Source organism: Equus przewalskii, chromosome 9 (assembly GCF_037783145.1).
Source record: "Equus przewalskii isolate Varuska chromosome 9, EquPr2, whole genome shotgun sequence".
Lineage (NCBI taxonomy): Eukaryota > Metazoa > Chordata > Mammalia > Perissodactyla > Equidae > Equus > Equus przewalskii.
Window position 1 is genome coordinate 18,857,637 of NC_091839.1, and position 27,699 is coordinate 18,885,335.

Below are 27,699 nucleotides of genomic sequence, written 5' to 3' on the forward strand. Positions count from 1 at the left end.
TCGCGTTCCCGGGCGCGTCTGCGCACGGTGGAGCTGGCTTTCTGTACTAACGCAGCGCCCTACACCCCCAGGCCCTGCTTGCGCTCTGTCTGTCTCTCTCTCTCTCTCTTTTTTTTTTTTGCATTTGCACGGGATTGTGGGAGGAAGCGGAGCGCAGCCAGACACCCCGCCGCCCGCCCCCCCTTCCCCTCCCCCCTCCCCCAGCCGCCTTGTGCAAAGATGGCTGCACCGTGAGCGCAGAGGAGGAGGAGGCGGCGGCGGCGGCGGCGAGAGAGCGAGCACCCAGCGCCCGCACCCACCCCGGGGCCGCCCGGGACGCCCCCTCCTGAGCGCGCGCCCCCCCTTCTCTCTTGCAAGCGGCAGGGCAAAGGCGGAGACAGCGGGGTCCCTCCTCCCCCACTTTCCCTCCAGGGGGAACCCCCCTTCCCCCCTCCTTGGCTCGGCGGCTGCACCCCCTCCCTTGCCCGCCCCTCCGCCCCTGCCCCCTCCCTCCCCCGCTTGGGGCCTTCCCGGGCCTTCGGCGGCTGCAAAGAAAAAAAGAGAGAGAGAGAGAGAGAAGGGAAAAAAAAGCAGCAGCGGAGGGAGCGGCGGCGGAGGAGAGCGCGCGCGCGCCCCCTCCCTCCCTCCCTCCCTCCCCCTCCCCCCAATTTCCACCGCGGCCAATTCATGGACAGGAACTACCCCAGCGCCGGCTTCGGGGACCCGCTCGGCACCGGGGCGGGATGGAGTTACGAGAGGTCAGCGAAAGCTAGGTAAGGAGCCGAGGGTGGCCTGGTGGAAGGGACCAAGGGGTGGGGGCCCAGCCGGGCCGGGCCGGACCAGGCCCGCCCGGCGACGCGTGCATCGCAAACTCCCCTCCGGCTTGCAAGGGAGCGGCCTTCCTCGGTTTGCAACAACGCCGCCGCCCCAGTTTGCAAATTGCAAACTCCGCCAAAGCTAGCTCCGGCATGCAAAGGGAGAGATGCAGCGGGAAAATGGGGGTGCAAAACAATTTCGGACGGAAAGGCCTTGGGAAGGTGGGAGGGACTGGCGAAGCAAGGCCTAGACTTCCCCCCATCCTTGGATTCCCGGCTTGCTGACCCCTCCCCCCCGCGCCCCAGGCTCTGCTCTTGCAAAGGTGGGAAGGCAAGGAGAATCAGAACGGAGACCTGGGGGGCGCGCCCCCCCTCCCGGGTCCTATTGTTCCGGGACTGCGCGAGGCCGCGCCACTCGGGGCCCCCCCCGAAATTACGCGCGCAGAGTGGGCAAGGGGCCCCGCCCCCTTCCTAAGCTGGGGTTGTGTGTGTGTAAGGGGGGGGGTCCTGGCATCTGAGACACGCCCCCTCTGACTCCCCCACCCCCAAAGGCAGAGAATTCTAGTTGATGGCGAGGAGTGGAGTGTTTGACCTCTTGGGTCTGGGCCATGGCTTCGGGCCCTTGCGGCCCTTGCATGGGAAGATTCGGATGTTTCCCGGGCGTGTGGTTGTGTGTGGGAGCGTAGGCCCTTTGCGTGCGTGGCTGGCAGCCTGTTCACCTGCGAATCTGCCCCTTTCCTGCTGTTTATTTGTTTTGCGCCTTCACTCTTCACCTGCTCCCCCGACCCCCCCTTTCTCCACACACCTGAGTTTCCCAGCATGGCTGGGCATGACCCCACGTGTGTTAGGACTTTCCATTTGGGACTCCTCGCTCTGTATCTTCCCTTCCCCACGGGTGAGCTGGAGACTCGTTTGCATACATACCTGGCTTTGCACAGGCGCATGCATTTGAACCTCAACCCCCGGTGATGGACGGTGTTCATGTTCACGCTTGTACCTGGTACTTTCCCCGAGTCCTGTCCCCTCCCCACCCTCCATCCCTGCCTTTTGGGGAACAATCTGCCTCCTGCTTCCGACTCGGTTTGCACCACCCCGTGAGGCCCAGGGCCTGTGTGTTCCCACGTGTCTGCAGAAGAGGGGGCGTCCGTGTGCCTCTCTGGGGTTGGCCCCAGGGCCTTGTGTCACCAGCGGGGTCGCGGGCTGTGGTAGGAGGTCTGCATTTTCAACTTGAGGCACTTCCTCTGACTCTTCACCCTCTGTTTGTCTCGTCCCTGTGATGTCTGTTCGTAAACGTGAGACGAGGGCTCTATTTAGTGGGGCTTGGGGTGGGGACCATTTCTATGGCTTTTTAGTTGAGCGCCCCGATTCCCCTGTCTTCTCAACTTTACGGCCCAAGGTTCCTTACGATAACCCCCAGTCACCTGGAAGATTTCCCCGGCCCCGCCTGGGGATTTGAGCGTTCCCTTCTCCCAGGGCACCTTCGGAGGACAACCTAACATCTTCCCCTTCCCCCCAGCTTGGTCTATGGCAGCTCCAGGACCTCGCACCCCGAGACGGACATCTTACACCGCCAGGCCTACGCGGCCCCCCACCCACTGCAAAGCTATGCCACCAACCACCACCCGGCAGGTACGGCCCCCATCCCGCCCCGCCCGGGCTGGCCCTCCCTCCGAGGCAGCTGATTGGTTGCTGAAAGTTCCGCCCCTCCTAATTGGCCGTGCCCTGCATCCTGGCCCGCCCCTTGCTGCCTCTCCTCTGATTGGTTGCTCTGAGGCTGCTTAATTTCACGCCGGATTCGTCCGCCCCTGGCTCTGGCCCCGCCTCTTTCGCTCCAATTGGCCCCATCCTCTCAGCCCCCAAATCCCACCTTCTCTTCCAGGCTTTTCGGCCTCCCCAGCTCACCCCAATCCTTTCCCTTTGGGTTTGCCCATCCTCTTGGCTCCTTGGTTCTGTGAATTCTTTCTTCCTGATTCCATTGCTTCCTGATTGGCTCCGATGCTTTGGACCGCCCCCTTTTTCCTTAGATTTGCCCACTACGTTGTTCTCCTTCTCTGCCCCTGCCTCTAACGTTTCCGATTGGTCCCCCTCCTGTGATTCTGCTCCCCTCCTTCCTAGATAGACCAGCAGCGAGCTACGTTGCCCAGTTTGATGCTTGACTCTCCCGGTTGCCTCCCTCCCTTTTTTCCTCCCCATCTTTTTTTCTCGATCCTCTTATGTGGACTCAACCTCTTTCGACTTGTCTTCTGGTTCCGGTCATCCCATCCCTTTCCCTTGCTGGAAATGCCCGGATCCCTTGCCATCACTCCCCCCACCCCCAAGGACTCTCTGCCCTTTTTGCTCCCACTTTCTTCACTTCTAGATTTTTCTACTTCTTTGTTAACTTTTCCTCACTAGGGCTCCCTGCCTTTGTTATTATGTTACATCCCATCCCACTTACCATTTCCACTTTCTCCTCTTTGAATTTACCTTTTTCCTTCCCTTCGACCCCTTTCTCTGAGCCTGCTTGCCTTTTTCTTTTCCCTTTCAAAACCCTGCCGTATCCCACACCTAGCTGCCTCTACCCTTCTGTCCCTGGCCAGGCCTCTCTGGACTCTTTGACACTGGCCTCCACCACGCGGGCTCAGCAGGGCCCGACGCCTCCGTCATGAACCTCATCTCGGCCCTGGAGTCCCGGGGCCCCCAGCCTGGCCCCTCTGCCTCCTCTCTCCTCTCCCAGTTTCGCAGTCCTTCCTGGCAAACAGGTAAGCCCACTGCCGGCCCAGGAGGGCCAGGGTGGGGCTGGCTTGTGGTCCACTCTGACCTATGGTCTCCTCCATCATCCCTAGCCATGCACACGCCAGGCCCCACGGAGCTCTTCATCTCAGGTGCCCTGCCGGGTTCCAGCACCTTTCCATCTTCCTCTGCCCTGTCGGCCTACCAGCACCCGGCTTCCTTCGGCAGCCGCCCCTTCCCAGTGCCCTCGTCCCTCAGCCTCCAGGACCCCCCATTCAGTCCCCCAGCTAATGGGCTCCTCTCCCCTCATGACGTGCTGCACCTGAAGCCCTCGCAGGCACCCACGGTGCCCTCCTCGCTAGGCTTTGAGCGCCTGGCGGGGGGCGGTGTCCTGGGGCCCGCTGGTCTTGGCCCAGCCCAGACCCCTCCTTACCGCCCTGGTCCCCCAGACCCACCCCCACCTCCCCGCCACCTCCCAACTCAGTTCAACCTGCTGGCATCCTCTTCTGCTGCTGCTGCCGCCGCCGAGCAATCCTCCCCACAGCTCTACAACTTCTCGGGTGCTGCCCCGGGCCCCCCGCCGCCAGAGCGGGCCCTGCCCCGCCAGGACACCGTCATCAAGCACTACCAGCGGCCGGCCAGTGCCCAGCCCCCACCGCCTCCGCCACCAGCCCACGCCCTCCAGCACTACCTGAGCTGCGGAGGCAGCTACCCCTCTATGGGCCACCGGGCCAACCTGGCCTGCAGCCCCCTGGGCGGTGGGGAGCCCTCCCCAGGCGCTGGGGAGCCTAGCAAGGCTGGGCCCAGTGGAGCCACAGCAGGGGCATCGGGCCGGGCTGCAGGCCCGGAGGCGGCCGGAGGAGGTGGGGCAGGGGGTGGTGGCGGAGGTTACCGCCCCATCATTCAGTCGCCTGGTTACAAGACGGGCAAAGGCGGTTATGGAGCAGCTGCAGGGGGTGCCAACAGGCCCCCACCACCCCGTTCCACCGCCACGCCCAAATGCCAGAGCCTGGGTGGGCCAGCAGCGGCCTATGCCACCGGGAAGGCCTCTGGGGCTGGTGGGGCAGGAGGCCAGGCCTATTCCCCTGGGCAGCCCCAAGGGCTCCTAGGACCCCAGGCCTACGGGCAAGGGTTTGGAGGGGGTCAAGCACAGGACTTGAGCAAAGGCCCTAGCTACTCAGGGGGGCCCCCGCAGCCCCCCAGTGGCCCCCCACCTCCTGGCTTAGCCACGTGTCAGAGCTACTCCCCGGACCAGCTACAGGGGCAGCTCTATGGGGTACAGGGCGAGCCTTACCCAGGGCCAGCTGCCCACTCCCAGGGCCTGCCCACGGCCAGCCCCTCGCTCAGCTATAGTACTGGCCATTCCCCAGCGCTCTCGGGCCACGGAGGAGGCTGGGGGCCCAGCTCCCTGGGGGGCGGTGGAGAGGCCAGCCCTTCTCACATCATCCGCCCACTGCAGTCCCCACCTGCCCCCGGCCGCCCACCTGGAGTCGGCTCTCCAGGAGCCCCTGGCAAGTACCTGAGCTCTGTCCTGGCCTCGGCTCCCTTCCTGGCACCCCCGGGAACCGGCAGCTATGCGGCTGGAGCAGGCGGCTACAAGGGCAAGGGGGACGGCTCAGAGCTGCTGGCGGGCCCTGGCGGGCCTCCGGCCGAGCGCACGGAGGATGAGGAATTCCTCATTCAGCACCTACTGCAGGCGCCCAGCCCCCCGCGGACCTCAGGGGCGGATGGTTTGGTGGGCGAAGATGGGGCGGCGGATGCCTCCAAGGGACTTGGGGGGAGTGGCGGGGCCGGGGGTCCCCCGGGCACACCCTATGAGCTGGCCAAGGAAGACCCCCAGAGGTACCATCTGCAGAGCGTCATCCGTACCAGTGCCAGCCTCGACGAGGGTGCCACAGCGGCCCTGGAGCTGGGCCTGGGGAGGCTAAAGGAGAAGAAGAAAGGGCCAGAACGGGGCGGCGAAACCCCTGAGGGGCTGGCCACCTCAGTTGTCCACTATGGCGCAGGTGCCAAGGAGCTGGGGGCCTTTCTCCAAAAGAGCCCACCACCCCCACCTCCCACGGCCCAGCCGACCCAGCCCACCCCCCATGGCCTCCTCCTGGAGGCTGGGGGCCCAGACCTCCCACTGGTGCTGCCCCCACCTCCCCCCCAGCTGCTCCCCTCTGTCCTCAGCCACACCCCGAGCCCTTCTTCCAGTGCCCCGAAAGTCGGCGTCCATCTCCTTGAGCCAGCCACCCGTGATGGGGCACCCCAGCCGCCCCCACCACCACCCCCACCACCACCCCCCATGCCCCTCCAGCTCGAGGCCCATCTCCGAAGCCACGGCCTGGAGCCCGGCGCCCCCAGCCCCCGCCTACGACCCGAGGAGAGCCTGGAGCCACCAGGCGCCATGCAGGAATTGCTTGGGGCCCTGGAGCCACTGCCCCCTGGGCCTGGTGACACTGGCGTGGGCCCGCCTAACACCGAGGGCAAGGATCCCTCGGGTGCCTACCGCAGCCCCAGCCCACAGGGCACCAAGGCCCCTCGCTTCGTGCCACTCACCTCCATCTGCTTCCCTGACTCATTGCTCCAAGATGAGGAGCGAAGCTTCTTCCCCACTATGGAGGAGATGTTTGGGGGAGGGGCAGCTGATGACTATGGCAAGGCTGGGCCAGCTGAGGAGGAAAGTGATCCCAAGGCGGGGACCGGGCCACCTCCGGGGCCCCCTGCCTATGATCCTTATGGGCCCTACTGCCCTAGTCGGGCATCTGGAGCTGGGCCGGAGACCCCGGGCCTGGGCCTGGACCCCAACAAGCCACCGGAGCTGCCCTCCACGGTCAACGCCGAGCCGCTGGGCCTGATCCAGAGTGGGCCCCACCAGGCAGCCCCGCCACCCCCACCACCCCCTCCGCCACCACCACCTGCCTCAGAGCCCAAGGGAGGCCTGACCTCGCCCATCTTCTGCTCCACCAAGCCAAAGAAGCTGCTTAAGACGTCCTCCTTCCACCTGCTGCGGCGCCGAGACCCGCCCTTCCAAACCCCCAAAAAGCTGTATGCCCAGGAGTATGAGTTCGAGGCTGATGAGGACAAGGCCGATGTGCCCGCTGACATCCGCCTCAACCCCCGGCGCCTGCCTGACCTGGTGTCCAGCTGCCGCTCCCGCCCGGCCCTGTCACCGCTGGGCGACATTGACTTCTGTCCACCCAACCCGGGCCCCGAGGGGCCCCGGCGCCGTGGCCGCAAGCCCACCAAGGCCAAGCGCGATGGCCCACCCCGACCTCGGGGCAGACCCCGGATCCGCCCGCTGGAGGTCCCCACCACCACAGGGCCCGCATCTGCCTCCACACCCACCGATGGGGCCAAGAAACCCCGGGGCCGGGGCCGCGGCCGGGGCAGGAAGGCCGAGGAGATCGGGGGCACCCGGCTGGAGCCCTTGAAGCCGCTTAAGGTGAGGGGGGGTGGGGGCCACATTTGAGGTTCCTGGGCGTGATGGGGGACAGAGTTAATATTCTTAAAACCTGTGAATCTGGGGGCTGGGATTCCAGGGTTCCGTGGTTGGGGAGATCTGAGAACTGAAACTTGGGTCCAGAGGCAGGCGGGGGTTGGAACTTGGGTTCTCAGCGTCTAGATTCTAAGATTCTAGATCAGAAGGTTCTAGATTCCTGGGTCTTGTGGGAGGAGGGTCTGGAGACCTGGACTCCTGGGCTGTAAGCAAGGAGAGGTCAGTGAGGAAGGAGGGAGGAACTCTTGGCCTTCTGGAATCTCAGAGAAGGGGTCTGTGGGCTCAAGTTTTCGGGTTCTCCAGGCTGAGAGTCTGGGAATTTGAACTTGAAGGTCTTAAGGGGAGAGGCTGGGGGTCCCAGGCTCCTGGATCTGAGGGAGGAGGGGACCAGGGGCCCCGACTCGTGGGCTCTGACTCCCCACTGCCCCCATATCTAGATCAAGCTGTCTGTGCCCAAGGCCGGCGAGGGTCTGGGACCCTCTTCGGGGGATGCTGTATCGGGCACTGACCACAACAGCCTGGACTCAAGCCTCACCCGGGAGAAGATTGAGGCCAAGATCAAGGAGGTGGAGGAGAAGCAGCCGGAGATGAAGTCCGGCTTCATGGCCTCCTTCCTGGACTTCCTCAAGTCAGGCAAGCGCCACCCACCTCTCTACCAGGCCGGCCTGACTCCCCCACTCAGCCCCCCTAAGAGTGTGCCACCCTCTGTGCCGGCCAGAGGCTTGCAGCCCCAGCCCCCTACGGCCCCCACCGTGCCACACCCACCACCCACCGGCGCCTTCGGGCTCGGGGGTGCGCTGGAAGCAGCCGAGAGCGAGGGGCTCGGGCTCGGCTGCCCTTCGCCCTGCAAACGGCTGGATGAAGAGCTGAAGCGGAACCTCGAGACGCTGCCCTCCTTCTCCTCGGACGAGGAAGACTCTGTCGCCAAGAACCGGGACCTGCAGGAGAGCATCTCCTCGGCCATCTCCGCCCTCGATGACCCGCCCCTTGCTGGGCCCAAGGACACCTCCACCCCCGATGGGCCCCCCTTGGCTGCAGAGGCTGCAGTCCCGGGGCCACCCCCTCTCCCAGGGCTCCCCAATGCCAACAGCAATGGCACACCTGGTAAGCTCTAGGAAGATGGTTTGGGGGCCGGGCAGCGGTTTCCTGTTATTTGGGCCACTGGGTATAGTTGTGCAGGTTACGTACTGTTTAAGGGACACCGTTCATGTTGTAGGTGATATAGATTTGCATATTTATGAAGGCAGCTTCCTGATGGAGTGCAAACGAGTGTTTTGAGGAGGAAGTGTTTTTTTCTAATCTGCCCACAGACGCTAAGTGGACTAGCCGGGGCCCCACGGTGGGCATTGGAGAATGCTGGGGCTCAGGGCAGGTTATAAGTGATGGGGACCGGTGGGTGACGGGCTACTGAGAGAGGCTTTGGGAGTTAGGGATGTGTAGTAAAGGACAGAACAGAGAGCTGTCTGGAGGGCAGAGAGGAGCGTAGACTAGTTGGGTCTTGTGGGGGGCAGGAGGAAAAGGCTGGGGGTGTGGTTGGGTCTGGATGGGGTTCTGTGTTGAGAGAAGCTTGGGACAAAATTTGAAGGGCTTTGGGGAACAGAGGCCTTGGGGGATGCAGGAGGTGGGGTTTGGAGGAGGGCATTTGGGGTGGGCTAGGGGCTTGCGGGCTCAGAGGGGTCATAACAGGATGGAGAATGTTTCCGGGGGGGGGTTGTAGAAAGGGGGGAGACGAGGACTGAGGATGGAGGAGGGTGTGAGGCTGAAGGGAGGCATCAGGGAAGAGAGGAGAAACAGCAGAGGGTTCGAAGCAGGGCGCCAGGATCTGTTGTACCTGGAGAGAGCCTTGGGGTGAGAAAGCCTTGGAAAGGCCTGGAAGGCTCGGAGCTAAGGCCCCGGGAACGGAGAAACATCCATCCAAGGTGGTAGTGGGGAGCTGGCAGGAAAGGGGGCATTCGCGATCCGGAGAATGAAGAACAGCTCGAGGGAAGCGGGAAACGAGGAGATAGACACACAGAGAGAGTGACTGAGAAGTTGGGAGGAACAGCAAGGAATGGGAGCCCAGACGGGGGCTTTGAGGCAACAGAGAGACCTTTCAGGCCTAAAAGGGCCATGAGGGATGGGAGACAGGTTTCGGGGGCTCAGAATAGCTGCTGGGGCCGGGAAGGCGTGAGCAGGCAGGGTCTTTGGTGGGGTGGAAGGGCTGTGGGGGAGCTGAGCGGCCATAAGGGGCCGGGGGTGGAGGTGGGGGGCTGTGCGCTCAGGAGGGGACATCTCAGGGATGAGAGCGGAGATGCTAAGGATGGTGAATGGCATTTGGGAACCAGGAGGCATGTCAGGAAGGACAAGGAGCTTTGTGGGGACTGGGCTGGGGGGCCTGAGGGAGATGACCGGCGTGGGGGGCGGTTTTGATGGAACAGGAGAGGACTCCTGGCCATGACGGGGGGACACTGAGCAATGGAATTGGGACACGGAACTACGCTGAGACGGAGGGGGTCTTTGGAGGCTGGGCAAGGATGTGAAGGAACAGAGCAGCAGGTCTGGGTGGGAGGGCTTGTTTTGGGACACTGGAGAGAGAAGTTCCAGGGACATGGGCTTCCTGTGGGTGTCTGGGGACAGGAGTGGGTATTCAAGGTCAGGGAAGGGGACAGGGGACAGAGGAGGGTTGAAGGAGGGGGACTCGGGGCAGAAGTGGTGTTGCGTGAAGAAGTGAGTTTGATCAGGAGGGGTGTTGGGGTGCAGGGGTGGAGACAGCGGGAACGGGCTGGGGGCGCCTTTCCCTGACAGCTGGGTGGTGGGGACTTGCGTGACGTGCGGGGATGTCGATGGGCAGCACGTTGATGCTCTGAGGCCGAGCCTGGGAGATAGGGGGGCGTGGGGGGGGCTCACAACCCGGATGTCTATCCCTGACGCCCCTCTCGCCCCCAGAGCCCCCGCTGCTGGAGGAGAAGCCCCCGCCCTCGCCGCCCCCCGCCCCAACGCCCCAGCCGCCGCCCCCTCCGCCAGCCCTGCCCTCGCCGCCCCCGCTGGTGGCCCCCGCGCCAAGCTCGCCGCCGCCGCCGCCACCGCCCCCACCGCCGCCGCCCCCGCCGGCCCTGCCCTCGCCGCCCCCGCCGCCCGCCGCGCCCCCCGAGGAGCCCGCCGCCCCGTCCCCCGACGAGCCCGAGCCCCCCGACGCGCGGCCCCTGCACCTGGCCAAGAAGCAGGAGACGGCGGCCGTGTGCGGGGAGACGGATGAGGAGGCGGGCGAGAGCGGCGGCGAGGGCATCTTCCGCGAGCGTGACGAGTTCGTCATCCGCGCCGAGGACATCCCCTCCCTCAAGGTGAGTCCCCGTCGGGGCCCACGGCCCGGCCCGATGGCCTTGGTCACTCGAGCGTTTGTTGAGTGCCTGTTGGATGACAGGCCCGGGGATGGGGCAGCTGGTCCAGGGGCCCTCCTGAGTTCACAGTCTGATGGGGCTGATGCAGGTAGCCAGCTGGCCCATTGTGGGGTCGCCTGGGCCTCTGAGATGTTATTTGGGTGCATATACGTATGTTACCTGTAACTGAGGTAAAACCATTGACATTTATTGCCGATCCCTATGAACACACGCAGGTAGCCTGAAATATACTAGTCAGTGGTTTGGGGATGCTTGTGTCAGGCCTCATCTTAAACACTTGATGTGGACCAGCCCTTTCACAATTCTCATTCTTCTACACCAGGGGTTGGCAAACTCTGGCCCCCACGGGCCAAATCCTGCCCGCTGCCACCCATTTTTATAAATAAAGTTTTATTGACACGTAGCTATGCCCATTCATTTACAGATGGTCAGTGGCTGCTTCGCCCGTACAGTGGCAGAGCGGGATAGTTTCCCCAGCTGCCTCACAAAGCTGAAAATACTGTCTGCCTGCCCCATTACAGAAAGAGTTTGCTCCCTTCTACTGTAATGGGTTCATGGGACAGGTAGATTTGGATCAGAGGATTAATCTAAGTTCTTGATGTGGGTGGGTGACATCAGACACTGTGGAGTGCTTCTCACAGGGCATGAGGCAGAGCGGGTACTCGGTAGGTCCTGATGGTGATGCTGATGGCTGAGGCCCTCCTCCGTATGGGTCACTGTCACTGACTGGGTGTGGATACGGGCTGGGAATCGGCGGGGGCGGGGGGCGGGGGGCTTGATGTATGTTGTCGTGTTTAATTTCATCCTGGGTGTTGTTTTTCTAAAATACAGATGGAGAAATTGTGGGATGGATTAATTATAAGGATAATGATCATTACTGTACTTTCTTAAGGGTGTTTTGTGAGATGAACTAAAGGTGTGTTTTCCTGTATTATTTTTCATCTATTTTATTGTGGGAAAAGTAGAGCAAATAGAATCATGGGACTGTGTGTGCCCATTACTCAGCTTCCACCAGCGTCACCTCCTGGCTGGTCCTGCTGCCTCTCCGCTCCGGCGCATTCTGCCGCCTGCCCCACCCGACCGAACCCAGACGTCATATCCTTTGGCCCCTATTTCATCATCTTTTTAGCATGACATTTGGTACATACAAAAGGACATCCGTGAGAGAGATGTAGATTCTAGAGCCAAGTGCTCGTGTGAACACGCCTGTCCCCACTCCCTAGCCAGCAATCAGAACATTCCCAGTGTCCCTCCCTGCCAGTCCTGCATCCCGCACGGTCATACTCCTGTAGTGCCCGCTGGACGTTATTTCATTTTGGCTTTGTGACTTTTAAGGCTGATTGCCCATCAGGACGGATAGGAATGGCTACCAAGTCCTCGGGACAGGATTTGAGAGATGTCACAGTCAGAATTTAGTTTGATCCTTTCCTTTCTCTTGAATTGTGGTAATCTAGGCGTAGCACGGAATTTAGCATTTTAGCCATTTTTGAGTGTGCCAGTCAGCGGCATTACGTATCCTCACGTTGTGCAGCCATCATCACTGTCTGTCTCTGAGTTTTATCTTTATAATCACCTTTCTTCCTCGCGGTTACTATCCCCATTTTATGGGGAAGGAAACTGAGGCTCAGAGCGGTCAAGGGGCTGTCCCAGGCTTTCGCAGCTCGAGACCCGCACCCAGCTCTGCGGGCCCGGGAGCCCGTGCTCCCAGCTCCAGAGGCAGCGGTCTCTGTGTCCGTTCTCTCAAACGTTGGTGATGACAGCAGCCAGTGCTGCTGGGCGCCAGCCCTGGGCTCTGGGGCGGGGACTGCACTGTCCCCCGTTTACAGATGAGGAAGTTCACGCTCAGAGAGAGGCAGTCGTTCGGCTGGCAGGTGCCAAGCCGGGATTGGAGCCAGGGCCATCTGATACCTCCTCCCAGCTGGCACGGGGCAGGGGAGGGGACCGGGCAAGGACTCAGATGCTTAAAATACAACACGAGTGTGCGTTGTCATGGGGGACACCCAGCCCCTGGACTGAGCCACTCATGTAGACGTTGGGGACTCGTTCGTGGGCCCAGAGTTGGGGCTGGCTGGCGGCGTGGTTATTGAGAGCCCGGGTTTGACGTTAGCCTGACTGGCTTGAATCGCTGCTGTGTCTGAGCTGGACTAGTGTCAAACCTTCTTGAGCCTCAGTTTCTTCATCTGTAAAATGGGGCTGATCGTATCGGTAGCTCCTTTGCGTGATGTGAGGACTTGGGCGTGGCTTATCCAGTGCTCCGACCGTGGGTGACACGCAGAAGGTGCCCTGTAAGCTTTGCTTCTGTTACTCATCTCGGTGATCTTGGGCAAATGTCAGTGTGGAGCTTGGCGTAGTTTTTCTGTAAAGGGCCAGACAGTAAATATTTTAGGTTTTGCAGGCCACTTAGGGTCTCTGCCACATATTTTTTGATTTTTTGGGTTTTTTTACAATCCTTTAAAAATGTAAGAACCAATCTTAGCTTGTAGATCTATAAAAATGGGCCATGAGCCATAGTTTGTCCTAAAATAATGACGGTCCAATAGAAATGTCCTACGTGTCACATACATCATTTTAAACTTTCTTGTATCCATGTTTAAGAAAAGTTAAATGGGGGCCAGCCCCACGGCCAAGTGGTTAAGTTTGCGTGCTCTGCTTCTGTAGCCTGGGGTTTGCCAGTTTGGATCTTGGGCAGAGACCTACACACCACTCATCAAGCCATGCTGTGGCAGGGTCCCACAGAGAAGAACTGGGATGACCGACAACTAGGATATACGACTATGTACTGGGGCTTGGGGAGAAAAGAAAAAAGAAAATGAGGAAGATTGGCAACAGATATTAGCTCAGGCCCAATCTTCCTCACCAAAAAAAAAAAGAAAGAAAGAAAGAAAAGTTAAATGATGGGTGAGATTAGCCACAGGAATGTATTTTCTTTAACCCAGCATATCTAAAATATGATTTCAGCATAGGATCAATCTAGAAAAAGTTAATGAGATGTTTTCCATTCTTTTTTGCATACCAAGTGTTTGAAATTCAGGGTGTATTTTACACTCACGGAATATATCCATTCGGATCAGCCACATTTCCAGTGCTCAAGAGCCACATGTGAGGACAGAGGTTGCTAAATGGGACAGTGCAGGGTTAGCCCCGTCTGTGCTTCAGCTTCTTCTGTAAAATGGGAGTGATAATATTAACTCCCAATACTTGGGGATGTTGAAGATTTAGCAGGATGTAAACTCTGAGTATATAAAAGTTTGTTGGATGGAGAAAAGTATGGTGAGGGTGGTCCAGGCAGAGAGAATAGTCTGTGCAAAGGCCCTGTGGTGAGGGGGAAAGCATGGTATTTGTGATCTGCAGGGATGCAAGGGGTCAAGTGGCTGGACAGTGAGCACCGAGGCTGGGAAGGTGGGCAAGGGCCGGATTGTCCTGGGGTGAGATCAGTGGGCGTCTGTTTGAGAATCCACTCCAGGTTGTCTGGCCGCTTCTAGAGCCCCTGGCCAGCAGGGAGTGGGCTGGGGATGTGTCCAGTCCTGATGACATTCTGTCCACTGCCTCAGTTCTATGACACTGACTCCCTTGTTAGTAGATCCTGTAGCTTTCTCCTTAACACCAGGCTTGGTGCTTCTCGCTGACTCACATCCTGCTGCTTAAGGTCCTTGTCTCAGCTTCAGTTGTCACACTTCAAATTCCCAGAAGAACATCTGATTGGTCCAGCTCAGCATTTGGAGTCACGATGGGGTTTGGGATTTGCCTGTTGATTGGCTGCCACTAGTCAGGTCTCCTCCAATCAGCTGTGGCTTCCATTGGTTAGGGGCTGTGGGCGGGGCCACTTCCCTAGTAAGGGGGAAGTAGGCGTGATCAGTGATATGATTGACAGGAGGAGCGGCAGGAAGGACGTGGCTTCTCGGGACTAGCTGGCTCTGGTTGGGGAGCAGGCGAAGATGATGTCAGGGGGTTGAGCCCAAGGACTGGGGGGATGGTGGGGATCCTCAGAGGAAAAGTGGTTTAGGGGCAGACGCCAGCCCAAATGGGATGTGGTTAGCCTAGGGGCCTGAGTCCAGCTGGAGAATCAGCTGGTACCTTGGAAGAGGCAGTGGGAGGAGACATAAAGGAGGGGGTGATCCCCTCGCCTGTGGAGGATGCTCTGATGGACTGCTCGAAGGCTTTTGAGAACTAGAACAGGGAACGTCATATTCACCTTGAGAGGGAAAAGGCCCTCCTGGTGGGGGGCCCTGCCTATGTGAAAGTTTGGGGCTTGTCTGCGGAGCTTTGAGAGGTCTGGATGGCTGCTGGGCAGGGGCAGGAGAAAGGAGAGGAAACTGAGGCAGAGTCTGTGCCAGGCTGCAGATTCTGCACGGGGGGCCCTAGAAGGTTTTGGAGCAGGATGAAAGTGAACTTTTCAGTCCTTGAAAAGGAGGTGAAATGGATTTTTCCACCCTTGGGCCTCTGGCCCTGCTCCCTGAGGAGCCAGGAAGGAGGACTGAGAACCGTGGTACCCTGGAGGAAAGCCTTTGGGGTAGGGACACCTACATCCCTGTTGCATCCTGCCTCAGTGTTCTGCGAGACTTTAGCCAAGAGCCTTTCTGGACCTCATTTTCGTCAGGTTATTGTAATACCTTCTTTGTATTCCCCTCAGTGATCAAGGGATGCAAAAAATCATGGATGTGAAAGCAATTGACCCAAACCCCAGAAGGGGTAGCCGGTACCTGGCACACACACTCTGGTGTTGCAGCTGCTGCCAATAGCAGACATCACTAATTGATCCCAGCACTCGCTACTGCTGAGCCTGGTGCTCAGGGCAGCCATGATCAATCAATTGGAGTTATCATCTGAATCCTCTTGATCACTTGACTGTGGTAGAGATGGCCCCTCATTCATCCCTGAGTTATCAAAACGCCCAGTGCACGTTTCCCGCCACATTCTTATTCTGTACTACTCTGTGCCTGTCAGTTGCTCTCTTCCAGAGGCGCAGCTGTCACACTCTTTCCCTGGCAGTCCCTGGTCATCTGCCAGGTCCCTCCAGGACTCATTTAGGTGTCACTTCTTCCAGAAAGCATTCTTGGATTCGTGTTGAATTCAGAGTCCTTCTTCTAGGCTTCCAGGGTGTCTGCCAGTAGCGCATTTATGACTTGTGCTGTGATTTTTTTGTGCCAGTGTCTGGCTCCCCCCTCGCACTCCCCTCACTGCCGAAATCAGAGCCTGGGCCTGACCAGCATCTGCCTGTTCCCAGTGTGCAGCCAGGAGAGTGGGGATGGGGTGCCTTTCTATCACTGAGTCCTGCCCTGCTGTGGATAGGCTGATGAAATAAATGGTCTCAGGTCACCTGTCTAGTCTTTTTTTTTTTTTTTTTGGTGAGGAAGATTGGCCTTAAGCTAACATCTGTTGCCAGTCCTCTTTTTGCTTAAGGAAGATTGTCGCTGAGCTGACGTCTGTGCCAGTCTTCCTCTGTTTATGTGAGACACTGGCTTGACAAGTGGTGCTAGGTCCACACCTGGGATCCGAACTGACGAACCCCGGGCTGCTGAAGCCGAGTGCATGAACTTAACTGCTATACCACTGGACTGGTCCCTCACCTGTCTGTTCTCAGCACAAGCCACGACCTCCCCCTCTTTTGTCCCTTTGCTTGTCTGTCTTGTTGTCTCTGTCATGAAGACCCCATGGAAGGTTTTGTCGATCTCGTTCATTGCTATACCTGGGACCCAACATGGTATCTAGAAAATAGTGGGAGTGGGGGGGTGGTCAGTTGTACCATCACAGCGTAAAGCTGTAAGAACTAAAACCTTATAGCCCAAGAGGAAAAGGCCTGATTGTGAGTAGGAGGGCTGGGCCAGACTCAGCTGCATCCTGATATCCCCAGGGTTGAGAACATCGTGAGGCCAAAAGACGTCTGTCCGCCATGTGTTTGCTGATGCTTGTTGACGATGTCTTTTCTCTGGGGGATGTAGAGGGAGGGCAGAGGGCTAGGAATTGGGGGCCAGAGGGGAAGGAATGCAGGCTGACCCTGCCGGCCTCGTCGCACCTCCCCCTTCCAGCTGGCGTTGCAGACGGGGCGCGAGCCCCCCCCCATCTGGCGAGTCCAGAAGGCCCTGCTGCAGAAATTCACTCCGGAGATCAAGGATGGGCAGCGGCAGTTTTGTGCCACCAGTAACGTAAGCCTGCAGAGGGGAGCGAGGACTCGGGGGGTCCCAGGTGGGGGTCTGGAAGCCGGGGTCCCCCCACACGTGGCTGTGATTCACCCTTGGTCTGAAATGTGTCCAGAAGGGGGTCTCTGCCTCCCGGCAGGCTCCAGACACGCACCGTGGTAGCCCTAGCAGGGTGGGAGTCCTGGGGGTCGGGTGCCTGGCTGGGGTGGGTGAAGGAGTTCCTCGTATGCTTCTTTCCCTCCACAGTATTTGGGGTATTTTGGGGACGCGAAAAATCGGTACCAGCGCCTTTATGTTAAGTTCCTGGAGAACGTGAACAAGAAGGATTACGTGAGGGTCTGTGCTCGGAAACCCTGGCACCGCCCACTGCCCGTCAGGTACCGCGCGCAGGGCCAACAGGCGTGGGAGGAACGCGCAAGAGAGGAAGTAGAGTTGGGGGAGGACCGAGTGGCGGGGGACAGAGACCCAGAGAGGGGGACGGAGACCCAGAGAGAGGGGATGGAGACCCAGAGAGAGGGGGACAGGGACCCAGAGAGAGGGGGACAGGGACCCAGAGAGAGGGGGACAGGGACCCAGGGAGAGGGGGACAGGGACCCAGGGAGAGGGGGACAGGGACCCAGAGAGAGGGGGACAGGGACCCAGGGAGAGGGGGACAGGGACCCAGGGAGAGGGGGACAGGGACCCAGGGAGAGGGGGACAGAGACCCAGGGAGAGGGGGACACGGACCCAGAGAGAGGGGCACAGGGACCCAGAGAGAGGGGGACAGAGACCCAGGGAGAGGGGGACACGGACCCAGAGAGAGGGGGACAGGGACCCAGAGAGAGGGGGACAGAGACCGAGAGAGAGGGGGACAGGGACCCAGAGAGGGGGGGTTACAGAGATCCAGAGGGAGAGAGACAGAGACTCAGAGAGATAGACCCTGAAGTTGGGGGGACAAAGACCCAGAGTGAGGAAATAAAAGCTTGACTGAGAGCAAAGCTGGCTCTGTGCTTGGAGCTCTAGGCTAGGCAGGGGGCTCCCAGGGAGCAGAATTTAGGCTTCCTGGGGGCTGCTGATGGCAAACTCTTCTTTGTTCTCTTCCAGACGCTCCGGGCAGGCCAAGGGTCCCGTGTCTGTGGCGGGCAGCTCTGCACCTCCCCCTAAGGCCCCAGCACCCCCTCCTAAGCCTGAGACTCCTGAGAAGACGACATCGGAGAAGCCCCCAGAGCACATGCCCGAGACGGCCATGCCCGAGCCCCCCGCCCCTGAGAAGCCATCCCCTCCACGGCCCATCGAGAAGGAGAAGGAGAAGGAGCGGGCGAGCCGTGGGGAGCGGCCGCTGCGGGGGGAGCGGGGCGCAGGCGGGCGCCAGATGCGGCCTGAGCGGAGCCTTCCGGCGGGACAGCCCACCCCCTCCCGGCTGCCCAAGGCCCGGCCCCCCAAGGTCAAGGCTGAGCCACCCCCCAAGAAGAGGAAGAAGTGGCTGAAGGAGGCGGCGGGCAATGCCTCGGCAGGCGGGGGCCCCCCAGGCAGCTCCTCGGACTCAGAGTCATCCCCCGGAGCGCCCAGTGAGGACGGTGAGGCCCTCGGCGGCCCCTGGGCTGGAGGCGGGTGGGGGGCAGTGACCCTGGGGCCTCCAGCAGCAGGCGTGGCTGAGGGCTGTCCAGAGGGTTCTGGGTAGCGCCAGCAAAACTGTAGCAATCATAGTAAATAAGTTAAAAATCATAGCGATGCTAAAAGTTATGTGATACCTTAACTACGCGACAGGTTGTCTCTCAGTTCTTTATGTATATCAACTTTAATTTTCACGGCAGTCCTAGGGAGTAGATACCGTTACTATCCTCACAGACAGATGGGGAAACTGAGGCCCCAAGAGGGTGCTGGGATGTGGCGTCCCCTCTGGGCTGGAAGGCAGCTGGCCGAGCCTCAGGCCGTGCTCTTCGATGCTGTGCTGTGTGGTCTCAGCATAGGCAGGATCTGAGGGAGATGGCAGACCAGCATCCATCCTGGAGGCCCGGAGATAGTGGTGTTCCCAGTGACCCGCTCGCTGGGTGACTCCAGGACAGGGGCGTCACCTCTCTGTGCCTTAGTGACCTCACCTGTAAAATGGGTTCGTAATAGATAAAGCCCAGAGGAAAAACCTGCTGTGAACTCCGATGCTTAGAATGATGCCCGCTTTGTGAGGACTATCACAACAAAAATATATGTAGCAGCCTCTTGTTGTTCTGACATCCCCCAGCATGCTGTCCTCAACACACATGGTCGGAGGAGGAAGGGACAGAAGGGCAGGGGAATGGCCCCATCTTCCTTTTAAGTGTGAGATCTGGGAGTGCCCCCCACCATCCTGTCTTCTCATATCCCATTGGCCAGAACTAGTCACATGGCTACACCTAGCTGCAAGGGAGGCTGGGAAATGTAGTCTTTTACCTGGGCCGGTTGTACCCTGTGAGGCCAGGTAGAAGCAGCCAAAGCTGGGACAGGGGGAAGGTGGGACAAGAGAGGTTTACCAAAGGCCCAGGTTGGCAGGTCTTTCCTTCTCTGGCCTTCAACTTTCTTTCCTTCTTTCTTAAACAACTTTATGCATCTAATTCACATATCATATAGTGCACGTATTTAAAACATATAGTTCAGTGGCTCTTAGGACAGTCGCAGAGTTGTGCTTCCATTTGAGCAACCAATTTGAGAACATTTTCATCAGCCTGAAAAGAAACCCTGTGTCCTTTAGCCATCACTCCCTTCTTCCTTCCCCCAGCCCTAAGCAACCAGTAATTTCCTATCTCTATAGATTTGCCTGTAAGTGGAATCACAATGTGTGGTCCTTTGTAACTGGCCTCTTCACTCGGGGTTCATCCGTGTTGAACCACATGTCAGTACTTCATTCCTTTTCAGGGCTGAATAGTATTCCGTTGCATGGATCTACCACATTTTGTTTATCCATGCACCAGTTGATGGACATTTAGGTGGTTTCCCCTTTTTGGCTATCGTGAATAATGCTGCTATGAACGTACGTGGACAGCCCTGAGCCTGGGAAATGGTGGGAACTGAACTCTACACTCTTAGGGAACCGTGTCCCCACCAAGGGGCAGGGTCTTTCTCTGGGTCTGGGTCTGTCTCCCGTCGCCCCATTCGACCAGGAGCCCCTTCATGGCAGGACCAGCCTGACTCCTGTCCGGAGGCCCTCAGGGCTTCGCCCAACCCCTGAGGCCTCAGAACCAACCCTCTTGCTTGTTCAAGAACAGTCATCCTCTAGGTGCTGGAAGCTGATGCTTTCTCCCTTCTTGTAGTCACAGTGAAGGTTCTAGGAAGTTCTAGAAAGTGATGTCCTCTTTCCCTCTTCCTTTAGTCCACTCCAATCTGGCTTCCTCAGCCCCTTTCTGTAAGCATTTATTGAGCACCGACTATATGCCAGGAAGTACTGAGGTCCCAGCAGTGAACAGAACAGGCAAAAATATGCGTCCTCATGGGAGCTTACGGTCCGGCTGGGGGAGTGCATCAGATAAATATGTTATGTAATAGAATACAAACCAATATGAAAAATCACCAGGGTGAGGCTGGGTGGGATTAAAGGCGGTTAAGAAAAATAAATCCAGCAAAGAGGATCCAGGCGGGATCCTGGGTGATATTTGGGGAGGTGGGGTAGGGGGAGTTGGGCAAGGCTTGTGGAAACGCCCTTGGAGCAGAGATCTGAATGTGACGGGGTTGGGGTCTTGGGACTTGAGGGAGAGAACATTCTAGGCTGGGCGTGTCTGAGGGTCAGGAAGGAGGCCAGTGGCTGGAGCAAGTGAGTGAGGGGAGAGGGCAAGAAGGGAGGACAAGAGGGAACAGGACCAGATCTTGGAGGGACGAGGGGCTTGGGGCTTTGTGGCCCCCCAGGATGGATTTTACCCTGAGCAAGATGGGAACCATAAGAGGATTTGGCCCAAGGCCTCATGGGGTCTGACTTCCACTGCCAAGTGGTCACTCTGTCCCCTTGAAGCAGCCGTCACCAAGGTCACCCCCCATGTAGATGCATCAAGTGGACGTTTCTCATGGTCCTTCCTAAGGGATGCTTTGGGGCCCTCTCCTGGGCCTCCTGCTTCTCTGTTCTCCCCACGCTCCTTCTTGGGTTTCTCATGGGTGTCCCTCAAAGTCCTGTCCTTGGCCTTGATGCTTCTCGTTCTGCACCTCTTACTTGGCAGGCTCCCAGAACTTTCTAGCCAGCCTCAGACTTGTTGCTTCCCCCGGCCACACTCCAGGCCTTTCCCACATCCCCTCCCTCCACATCCTGCTGTTTTCCTATCTCAGGGATGGCTCCACTGGCTCCCCAGTAACTGGGCCAGACCCTCCGGGCGCCATCCTTTGCTCCCTTGCCTCCATAGCGGAGAAGTCCTCAGCCCTCCCCTCCTGCCATGACTGTGTCCAGCCCCTCTGCTCTTTCCCACAGCCCTGGCCTAGACACTAGCCCTCCTGCCCCCTCTATCTCTGTATCCTGTCCCTGTGGCCCTGGTCCAGCCTCATCTTTTCTTATCTGGTCCATTGCCCTGGCCTCTGGTCTTACCCCTCCAGTCCGTCCTGCGCTTGGCCTCAGAGGGCTCTTTCTCCACTGACCCTCACCCCTCCCCTGCTCTCAGCTCTCCCGTGGCTCCTTAGTACCCCCCAGAAAGAGCCCCTACCCTTTCCGCCTCATGTTGGAGGCCTTGCATGGTCTGGCCTGCACTGAGACCTGTGCAGTCTCACCTCCCTTCTCCCTCAGTGTTGCCCTTTGTGATCTGACCTCTCTGACTTGATTCACTGGGTTGGGAACCAACTATGCTGCTGCTTTAACTTTACGGAAGCCACAGTGAATTGCTCAAACGTGAAGTTCACTGGCCTGGAATGCTCTTCCCTATCACTCAAGGCTCAGCTCTCTGTGACCTTGAACAAGCCTTCCCTGGCTCGCCAGGCTGAGCTTGTTACAGTGCCTGATTCTGTCGTTAGAGCATATTGCACTGGTGCTTGTCAGTCTTCCCCAGCGGACTTGAACTTTCCCGAGGGCAGGGATTTCTCTCCTGGTCCCTGATGTGCGAAACACCGTCTGCCACACAGGCGGCCTCAGAGGAAGTTGGAATGGTGAGCCCCTGTCCCATTTTTCCCGCAGAGCGGGCAGTCCCCGGGCGTCTGCTGAAGACCCGGGCAATGCGGGAGATGTACCGAAGCTACGTGGAGATGCTGGTGAGCACGGCGCTCGACCCGGACATGATCCAGGCCCTGGAGGACACGCACGGTGAGCTGAGGCCTGGGGAGGAGGAACTGGGGACCCAGGCTCCCGGCGCCCTCCTTTGTCCCGGTGCATCCTGGGGCTGCGCCTCTTCTGATGCCCGCTCCGCGTCTTTCAGACGAGCTGTACCTCCCGCCCATGCGGAAGATCGATGGCCTCCTGAACGAGCACAAGAAGAAAGTCCTGAAGCGGCTGTCGCTGAGCCCAGCCCTGCAGGTGCTTGGGGGGCCTGGGCTGGAGGTGTCTGGGGCCCAGAGATCAGACATGAGGGGACGTGTACATGTCAGCCATGGCGGTGGTCCCCAGAGCATCAGGCCCGGTAGGGGGCAGCAGTCAGAAGGGCTGGGGTCGGCCCGGGGGGACGTTGAGGGTGAGACTGTCAGGAGGGGGAGGGGGGTCTCTGGTTCCCAGCAGCCCTGCTGGTCCAGTGAAGGGGAGCCAGGGTGGTGTGGACGGGTCATTGGGAAGGCCTGGAGTGGGGTGTTGGGAAGACCCAGAAGAGTGTGGTTATGGAGTGTCAGTTTGGGGACAGAAGGTAGACTGAGCCCGTACCCACTTTGCTCGAGGACAGTATTGAGTGGATTCTGGTGGCTTTTCCATCGATGTAATGCGGGCTGTTATAATCTCAGGTTTCATGATTAAGTCACCGACGTCATTTCCTCTCTGGATTGGCCTAGGGTTCTGGGCTGGAATAGTAGGGCGGCTCTGAGAATTCTGGGATTGAGCGTTAACCTGGCTCTGCGAAATCCGACGGGGATGTCCGTGTGGTGCTGAGAATTTGGGGATAGCGTGTTAGGGCGACTCAGGATTCTGGGATGGACTGTTAGTCTGGCCCTGAGAATTCTGGGGGGGCTGTTAGTCTAGTCCTGAGAATTCTGGGATGGATTCTAGGCTGGCTGTAAAAATTCTCAGTGCGACGTTAGTCCAACTCAGAAAACATGGCGTAAAATCTTATTCTGGTTCTAGAACTCTAGGTGGGATGTTAGGGTGACTGAGAATTCCGGGATGGAATGTGAGTCTGGTTTTAGAATTTTGGGATTGAATGTTAGCCTGGCACTGGGGAATCTGGATTTTAGGCTGACTCTTAGAATTTTGAGTAGGATGTTAGGGTGGCTCTGAGAATTCTGGGTAGAATATTAGGTGTCTCTGAGAATCCTGGGTTGGGCCACAAAGCACATCATGAGGGTCACCAGACAGGCCTAGGCTCCTCTGTCCTTTGTGGAGACCTAGACTCCTGAGTGTCTCTCCTGAGCTGCAGCCTGGGGGACACTGAGGCATCTGAAGACTCAGGATATCTGAGACCTGGGTGGTGGGTTGGAGGTGCGTGGGTCCAGGGAGGTGTCTTACTGACCGGTCGGCTCCCCACAGGACGCCCTGCACACCTTCCCCCAGCTGCAGGTGGAGCAGAGTGGGGAGGGCTCCCCGGAGGAGGGGGCCGTGCGGCTGCGGCCAGCTGGGGAGCCCTACAACCGAAAGACACTCAGCAAGCTCAAGAGGAGCGTGGTCCGAGCCCAGGTGGGGCCGGGGCTGGGAGGGGTGGTGGTGTTGGGGGGTGCAGAGAGGGGCTCCCCGGTGCCGGGCAGCAGGGCTGAGGCTTCTCCACTCCGGCTGCCCAGGAGTTCAAGGTTGAGCTGGACAAGTCGGGATACTACACGCTCTACCACTCGCTCCACCACTATAAGTACCACACCTTCCTGCGCTGCCGGGACCAGGTGAGCACCCCGCCATGGCGTCCGCCTGGGATTCCGCCCTCAGGAGTGCTTCCCTGGACACAGGAGGCCAGCCCCCAGCCCTCCTCCCTCAGACCCCAGAGTCCACCCCCAGCCCCTCCTCCCTCAGACCCGGGAGTCCATCCCCCAGCCCCTCCTCCCTCAGACCCAGGAGTCCAGGCCCCAGTCCCCTCCCACCCCAGCCCTGGTAGCTGCCTGGCCCAGCTCCACATTTAACCCCCTGCAGACCCTGGCCATTGAGGGCGGTGCTGAGGACCTGGGCCAGGAGGAGGTGGTCCAGCAGTGCATGCGGAACCAACCATGGCTGGAACAGCTCTTCGACTCCTTCAGCGACCTGCTGGCCCAAGCACAGGCCCACAGCCGCTGCGGGTGACCCCACCCCAGCCTGGGGGGGTGTGGGGCACCTCCTCCATGAACCGAGAAATGGGACAGAACTGTGTCCTCAGGAGCTAACCCCTGGGTCCCATCACCGGGGAAGGGGGGGTGGTCATTGGTCAGGGTGTGTCCATGCTGCCCCCCCTCCCAGGGCAGGGTTCAAAGTTCGACTCCCCCCCCTCCCAAGCCCTCTCCACTCCTTCCCTGTTTCCCCCACTGTCCGGTGTACAGAGAAATTATTTATATATATGTATAAATGTCTATTTAGTAACGGTTTCCCTCCCCCCCTTGCCCCAATCCCCCCTCCATGGCCATGGCCCCCGCCCCCTCCACCTTGTACATAATGTATAGGAAAAGTCTATGTATGGTTGAGGGGGGTGGGGCGGCTTCAGAGAGCTGGGGGACCCCCTCCCCCCCAAACCCCCCCTTATAGGCCAAGATCTTTGCTAAAGGCCATTTCCTCCCCAAAGCATTCGGCGTGGGGTGGGAGGGGAAACGCATCTTGTTAATTATTTTTAATCTTATTTATTGTACATACCTGGGGCGGGGGGCCGGGGAGGTGGAGGGGGAAAAGGGTCCCCTCCTTTGGCCCCTCCCATTCCTTTTCTACTGCGATTTGTCTGTGTCTGCCCCCCTCACCCACTCCCCCACTGCGCCCATCCCATTGTCGTCTGGATGTGGTTCTATTTTTTATGGGTTTCCTCTCCCCTCCTCCCTCTCTTTAACCCCTCTACTCCCACCTCCCCGCCACCCTTCGTCTCTTGCTCTTTCTTGGGCTTCTGTACAACTCAACTTGTATACACTGTGTACACACAACCAGCCAAACGAAAACCCAACGGCAAACACTTTATCAGCCGGCTGGAGTGCCTCTGTCCTGCGGCGTTCGGGTGGGTCTGGGTGGGGGCGCAGGCAGAGGGTCTGGAAGTGAATGTGGCTTTTCTGGAGCCCTGGGAGGTGGTTGGGCTGGGATCATTGTATCCGTGATGTGTCGCGGTGTGACAAATTGGTCTACCCCAAAATTGAGTGACTTAAGACAGGAGACATCATCGTGGGGTCTGAGGATCCTGGTTGCAGCTTAGCTGGGTGATACTGGCCTGGGGGCTGCCGTGAGGGTACAGTCAAGTCAAGTCGTCAGCCAGAGTGGCGATCATCAAGGGATAGATGTGGGTTACAGAACCTCCTTTTAAGGTCGCGCACTCATGTTGCTGGAGGCTGGAGGCCTCGGTTCCTTGCCATGTGGACCTTGCCATTGGGCGGCTGGCAGCTGGCTTCCCCCAGAGCGAGTGATCCAGGGGACAGAGCAAGGAGGAAGCCGCGAGATTTTTATGTCCTAATCTCAGACATCATACAGCATTGCCTCTGCCACGCTGTTCTTAGAGGAGCGTCATTAAGGCCACACACTCAAGGAGAGGGGAATTAAGCTCTGCTTCGTCGAGGGAAGAGTATGTGAGTTTGGGGATGTACTTTCAAACCAGTACAGGCAGTGATGGGTGTCGGAAGTTGACCCACTTTCTCCTGGCTCCCTGTGTAGACTTGAGGGTGGCTCTCTGTTCTGGAACCCTGAAACTACAAGGTCGCCATGTGGATGGGCAGCACACAGGCCGGCTGCAGAGTTGATGAATTTCTCATGCCTGTTGCTGTTCAAGGTGTCGTCTGGGACCGCCTCCCTTGGGAGTCCCCCAAGAGCTTGTGGAAATGTAGACTCGGGCTGTTTCTCAGAGCTACTGGATCAGAACCCACTTCTTAATAAAACCCTGGGAGGATTCCAAATACATTCAAATTTGAGGAGCATGTTCTAGAAACAAGAGTGTTAAAAATGGAGGTCAGCTGGCAGTATTCTAGAACCAGCCTTTGAAGTAGTGAGTAAGCCGTTGTCATTCTAGAACCTGGGCACTTATGATCAAAGGTGGACTATTGGTATCCAGAAGCTGGAGTCAGCACTGAGAATGGCTGGTCAGTGGGTAGAGATGCAGTGTGAGATTGAACGGTGGATCATCAGCGTTCTAGATTCCTTTCCAGGGGAAATTGAAGAGCCCACATTGTTCTAGAACCTTCGATATCGTCTAGACCACCACCACTGTTACTGATTCTAGAGCCCTGTTTGTACAGAACACAGGTTGGATTGTACCATTTGAGAACCATATGGGAGAGTCAGTGATGGACCATGGACCTTCCAGAATCATGGGGTTAAGTGAGTGTCCATTAGTGTCCTTGAACCACGCATGGCCTGTAGTATGTTGGGGGCGCAGCCTCTGAGAGGTGGTAGCACATTCAAGGTTCTAGACTGGGATGTCAAGTTAGGGCCAAAGGTTCCAGGATCAGCATTGTCCCAGCTCAGAGCTCCAGGATAGAAAGTGGGTGGAGTGTTTGGAAGGTGGACGATGGGGGCAGTAGTGTCTCTGGGGTCAGAATAACTTTGTGGTTGGTCTTTGGAATTCAACTGTCCAGACTTGAATCCCAGCACCACCAACAACCAGGCGAGTTGGATAATAGCTCCCGTCCTCAGCTTTCTCATCTGTAAAATGGGGTTTTTTCAAGATGAAGGAAAACAATTCATTTGAACCACTCAGCCCTGTCCAGCCCTTAGCTCCTGTCACCCAGACCAGGAGACCCCAAGAGGCTTGATGGAGGTCCAGGAGATAGTGAGAAGGAAAGAGAAACAGGACAACAAGGTGGGTAAAGAGGAACATCAAAACCAGAGTGACTTGGGGCTGGCCCGGTGGCACAGTGGTTAAGTTCGCACATTCCGCTTCTCGGCGGCCCGGGGTTCACTGGTTCAGATCCCGGGTGCGGACATGGCACTGCTTGGCAGCCATGCTGTGGTAGGCGTCCCATGTATAAACTAGAGGAAGATGGGCACGGATGTTAGCTCAGAGCCAGGCTTCCTCAGCAAAAAGAGGAGGACTGGCAGTAGTTAGCTGAGGGCTAATCTTCCTCAAAAAAAAAAAAAAAACCAGAGTGACTTTGGGGCTGGCCTGGTGGCGCAGCGGTTAAGTGTGCACGTTCCGCTTCGTCGGCCCGGGTTTGCTGGTTCGGATCCCGGGTGTGGACATGGCACAACTTGGCAAGCCATGCTGTGGTAGGCGTCCCACATATAAAGTAGAGGAAGATCGGCACGGATGTTAGCTTAGGGCCAGTCTTCCTCAGCAAAAAGAGGAGGATTGGCAGCAGATGTTAGCTCAGGGCTAACCTTCCTCAAACAAAAAAACAAAACCAGAGTGACTTAGAATCATTGACAGGGCCCGCCACGCCCAGGGGAGGACAGGAACCACAGAGGCTCAGGGACACCCACGGGCCTTGGGAGAGGCCAAGTAGGCCGTCCCAGCCTCTTCGCTCTTGCCTGGTGAGCTTTGGAATGGTGGTGGCTGCAAACCTTCCAAAAATGGCCTGCCAGTTGTCACGGGAGTTTGTACATGTGCCTTTTTCTGGGGGCAGGCAGTAGCTTTCGTCTCCTCAAAGTGAATCTTGGGCCTCCAAGAAGCAGGGTGTCCCAGCCAAGAACTTGGCCCTGTTAGACAATGCAGAGAAGACTGAGAGCGTCTGGGCAGGGTTGGCGGCGGGCCCTGGGGAGACAAGTTGGCACATGACTCCCCGGGTTCCTCTTGGGGGCTCCTCAGCCCTGGCTGGGGCTTAGGTGGTGTCAGATCTGGTCTGGAAAGTCCCCTCACCCCCCCATCCCACAGGGGTGGGCCCCCGAGCAGAGGTTCTGGGAGCACGGGGAGTGGACTCGTGGCACAATACATCTGAGGCCACGCTTATTCCCAGAGCGGAAGGTTGAACGCAGGCCAAGGATTCTGTGATAATGAAACCCGGAAAGGGATATTTAGCTAATCATTGTTCTAATCTGGAGTACAGAGGGACATTCATAGTTGTGGGGC

At 58.5% G+C, this 27,699-nt stretch overlaps 1 protein-coding gene across 1 annotated transcript; it reads left to right on the plus strand.

Annotated features, from left to right (window-relative positions):
• Positions 1-196: 196 nt before the first annotated feature.
• PRR12 (proline rich 12) lies at positions 197-24,671 on the plus strand. Its single transcript, XM_070633165.1, has 14 exons — positions 197-752; positions 2,311-2,423; positions 3,374-3,535; positions 3,620-6,933; positions 7,425-8,091; positions 9,913-10,307; positions 16,391-16,507; positions 16,748-16,878; positions 17,585-18,057; positions 21,597-21,722; positions 21,835-21,932; positions 23,085-23,231; positions 23,333-23,428; positions 23,673-24,671. Exons 1-14 carry the CDS (start codon positions 667-669, stop codon positions 23,817-23,819), a joined length of 6,072 nt encoding a protein of 2,023 aa, XP_070489266.1. The 5' UTR covers positions 197-666; the 3' UTR covers positions 23,820-24,671.
• The last annotated feature ends 3,028 nt before the right edge of the window (positions 24,672-27,699 follow it).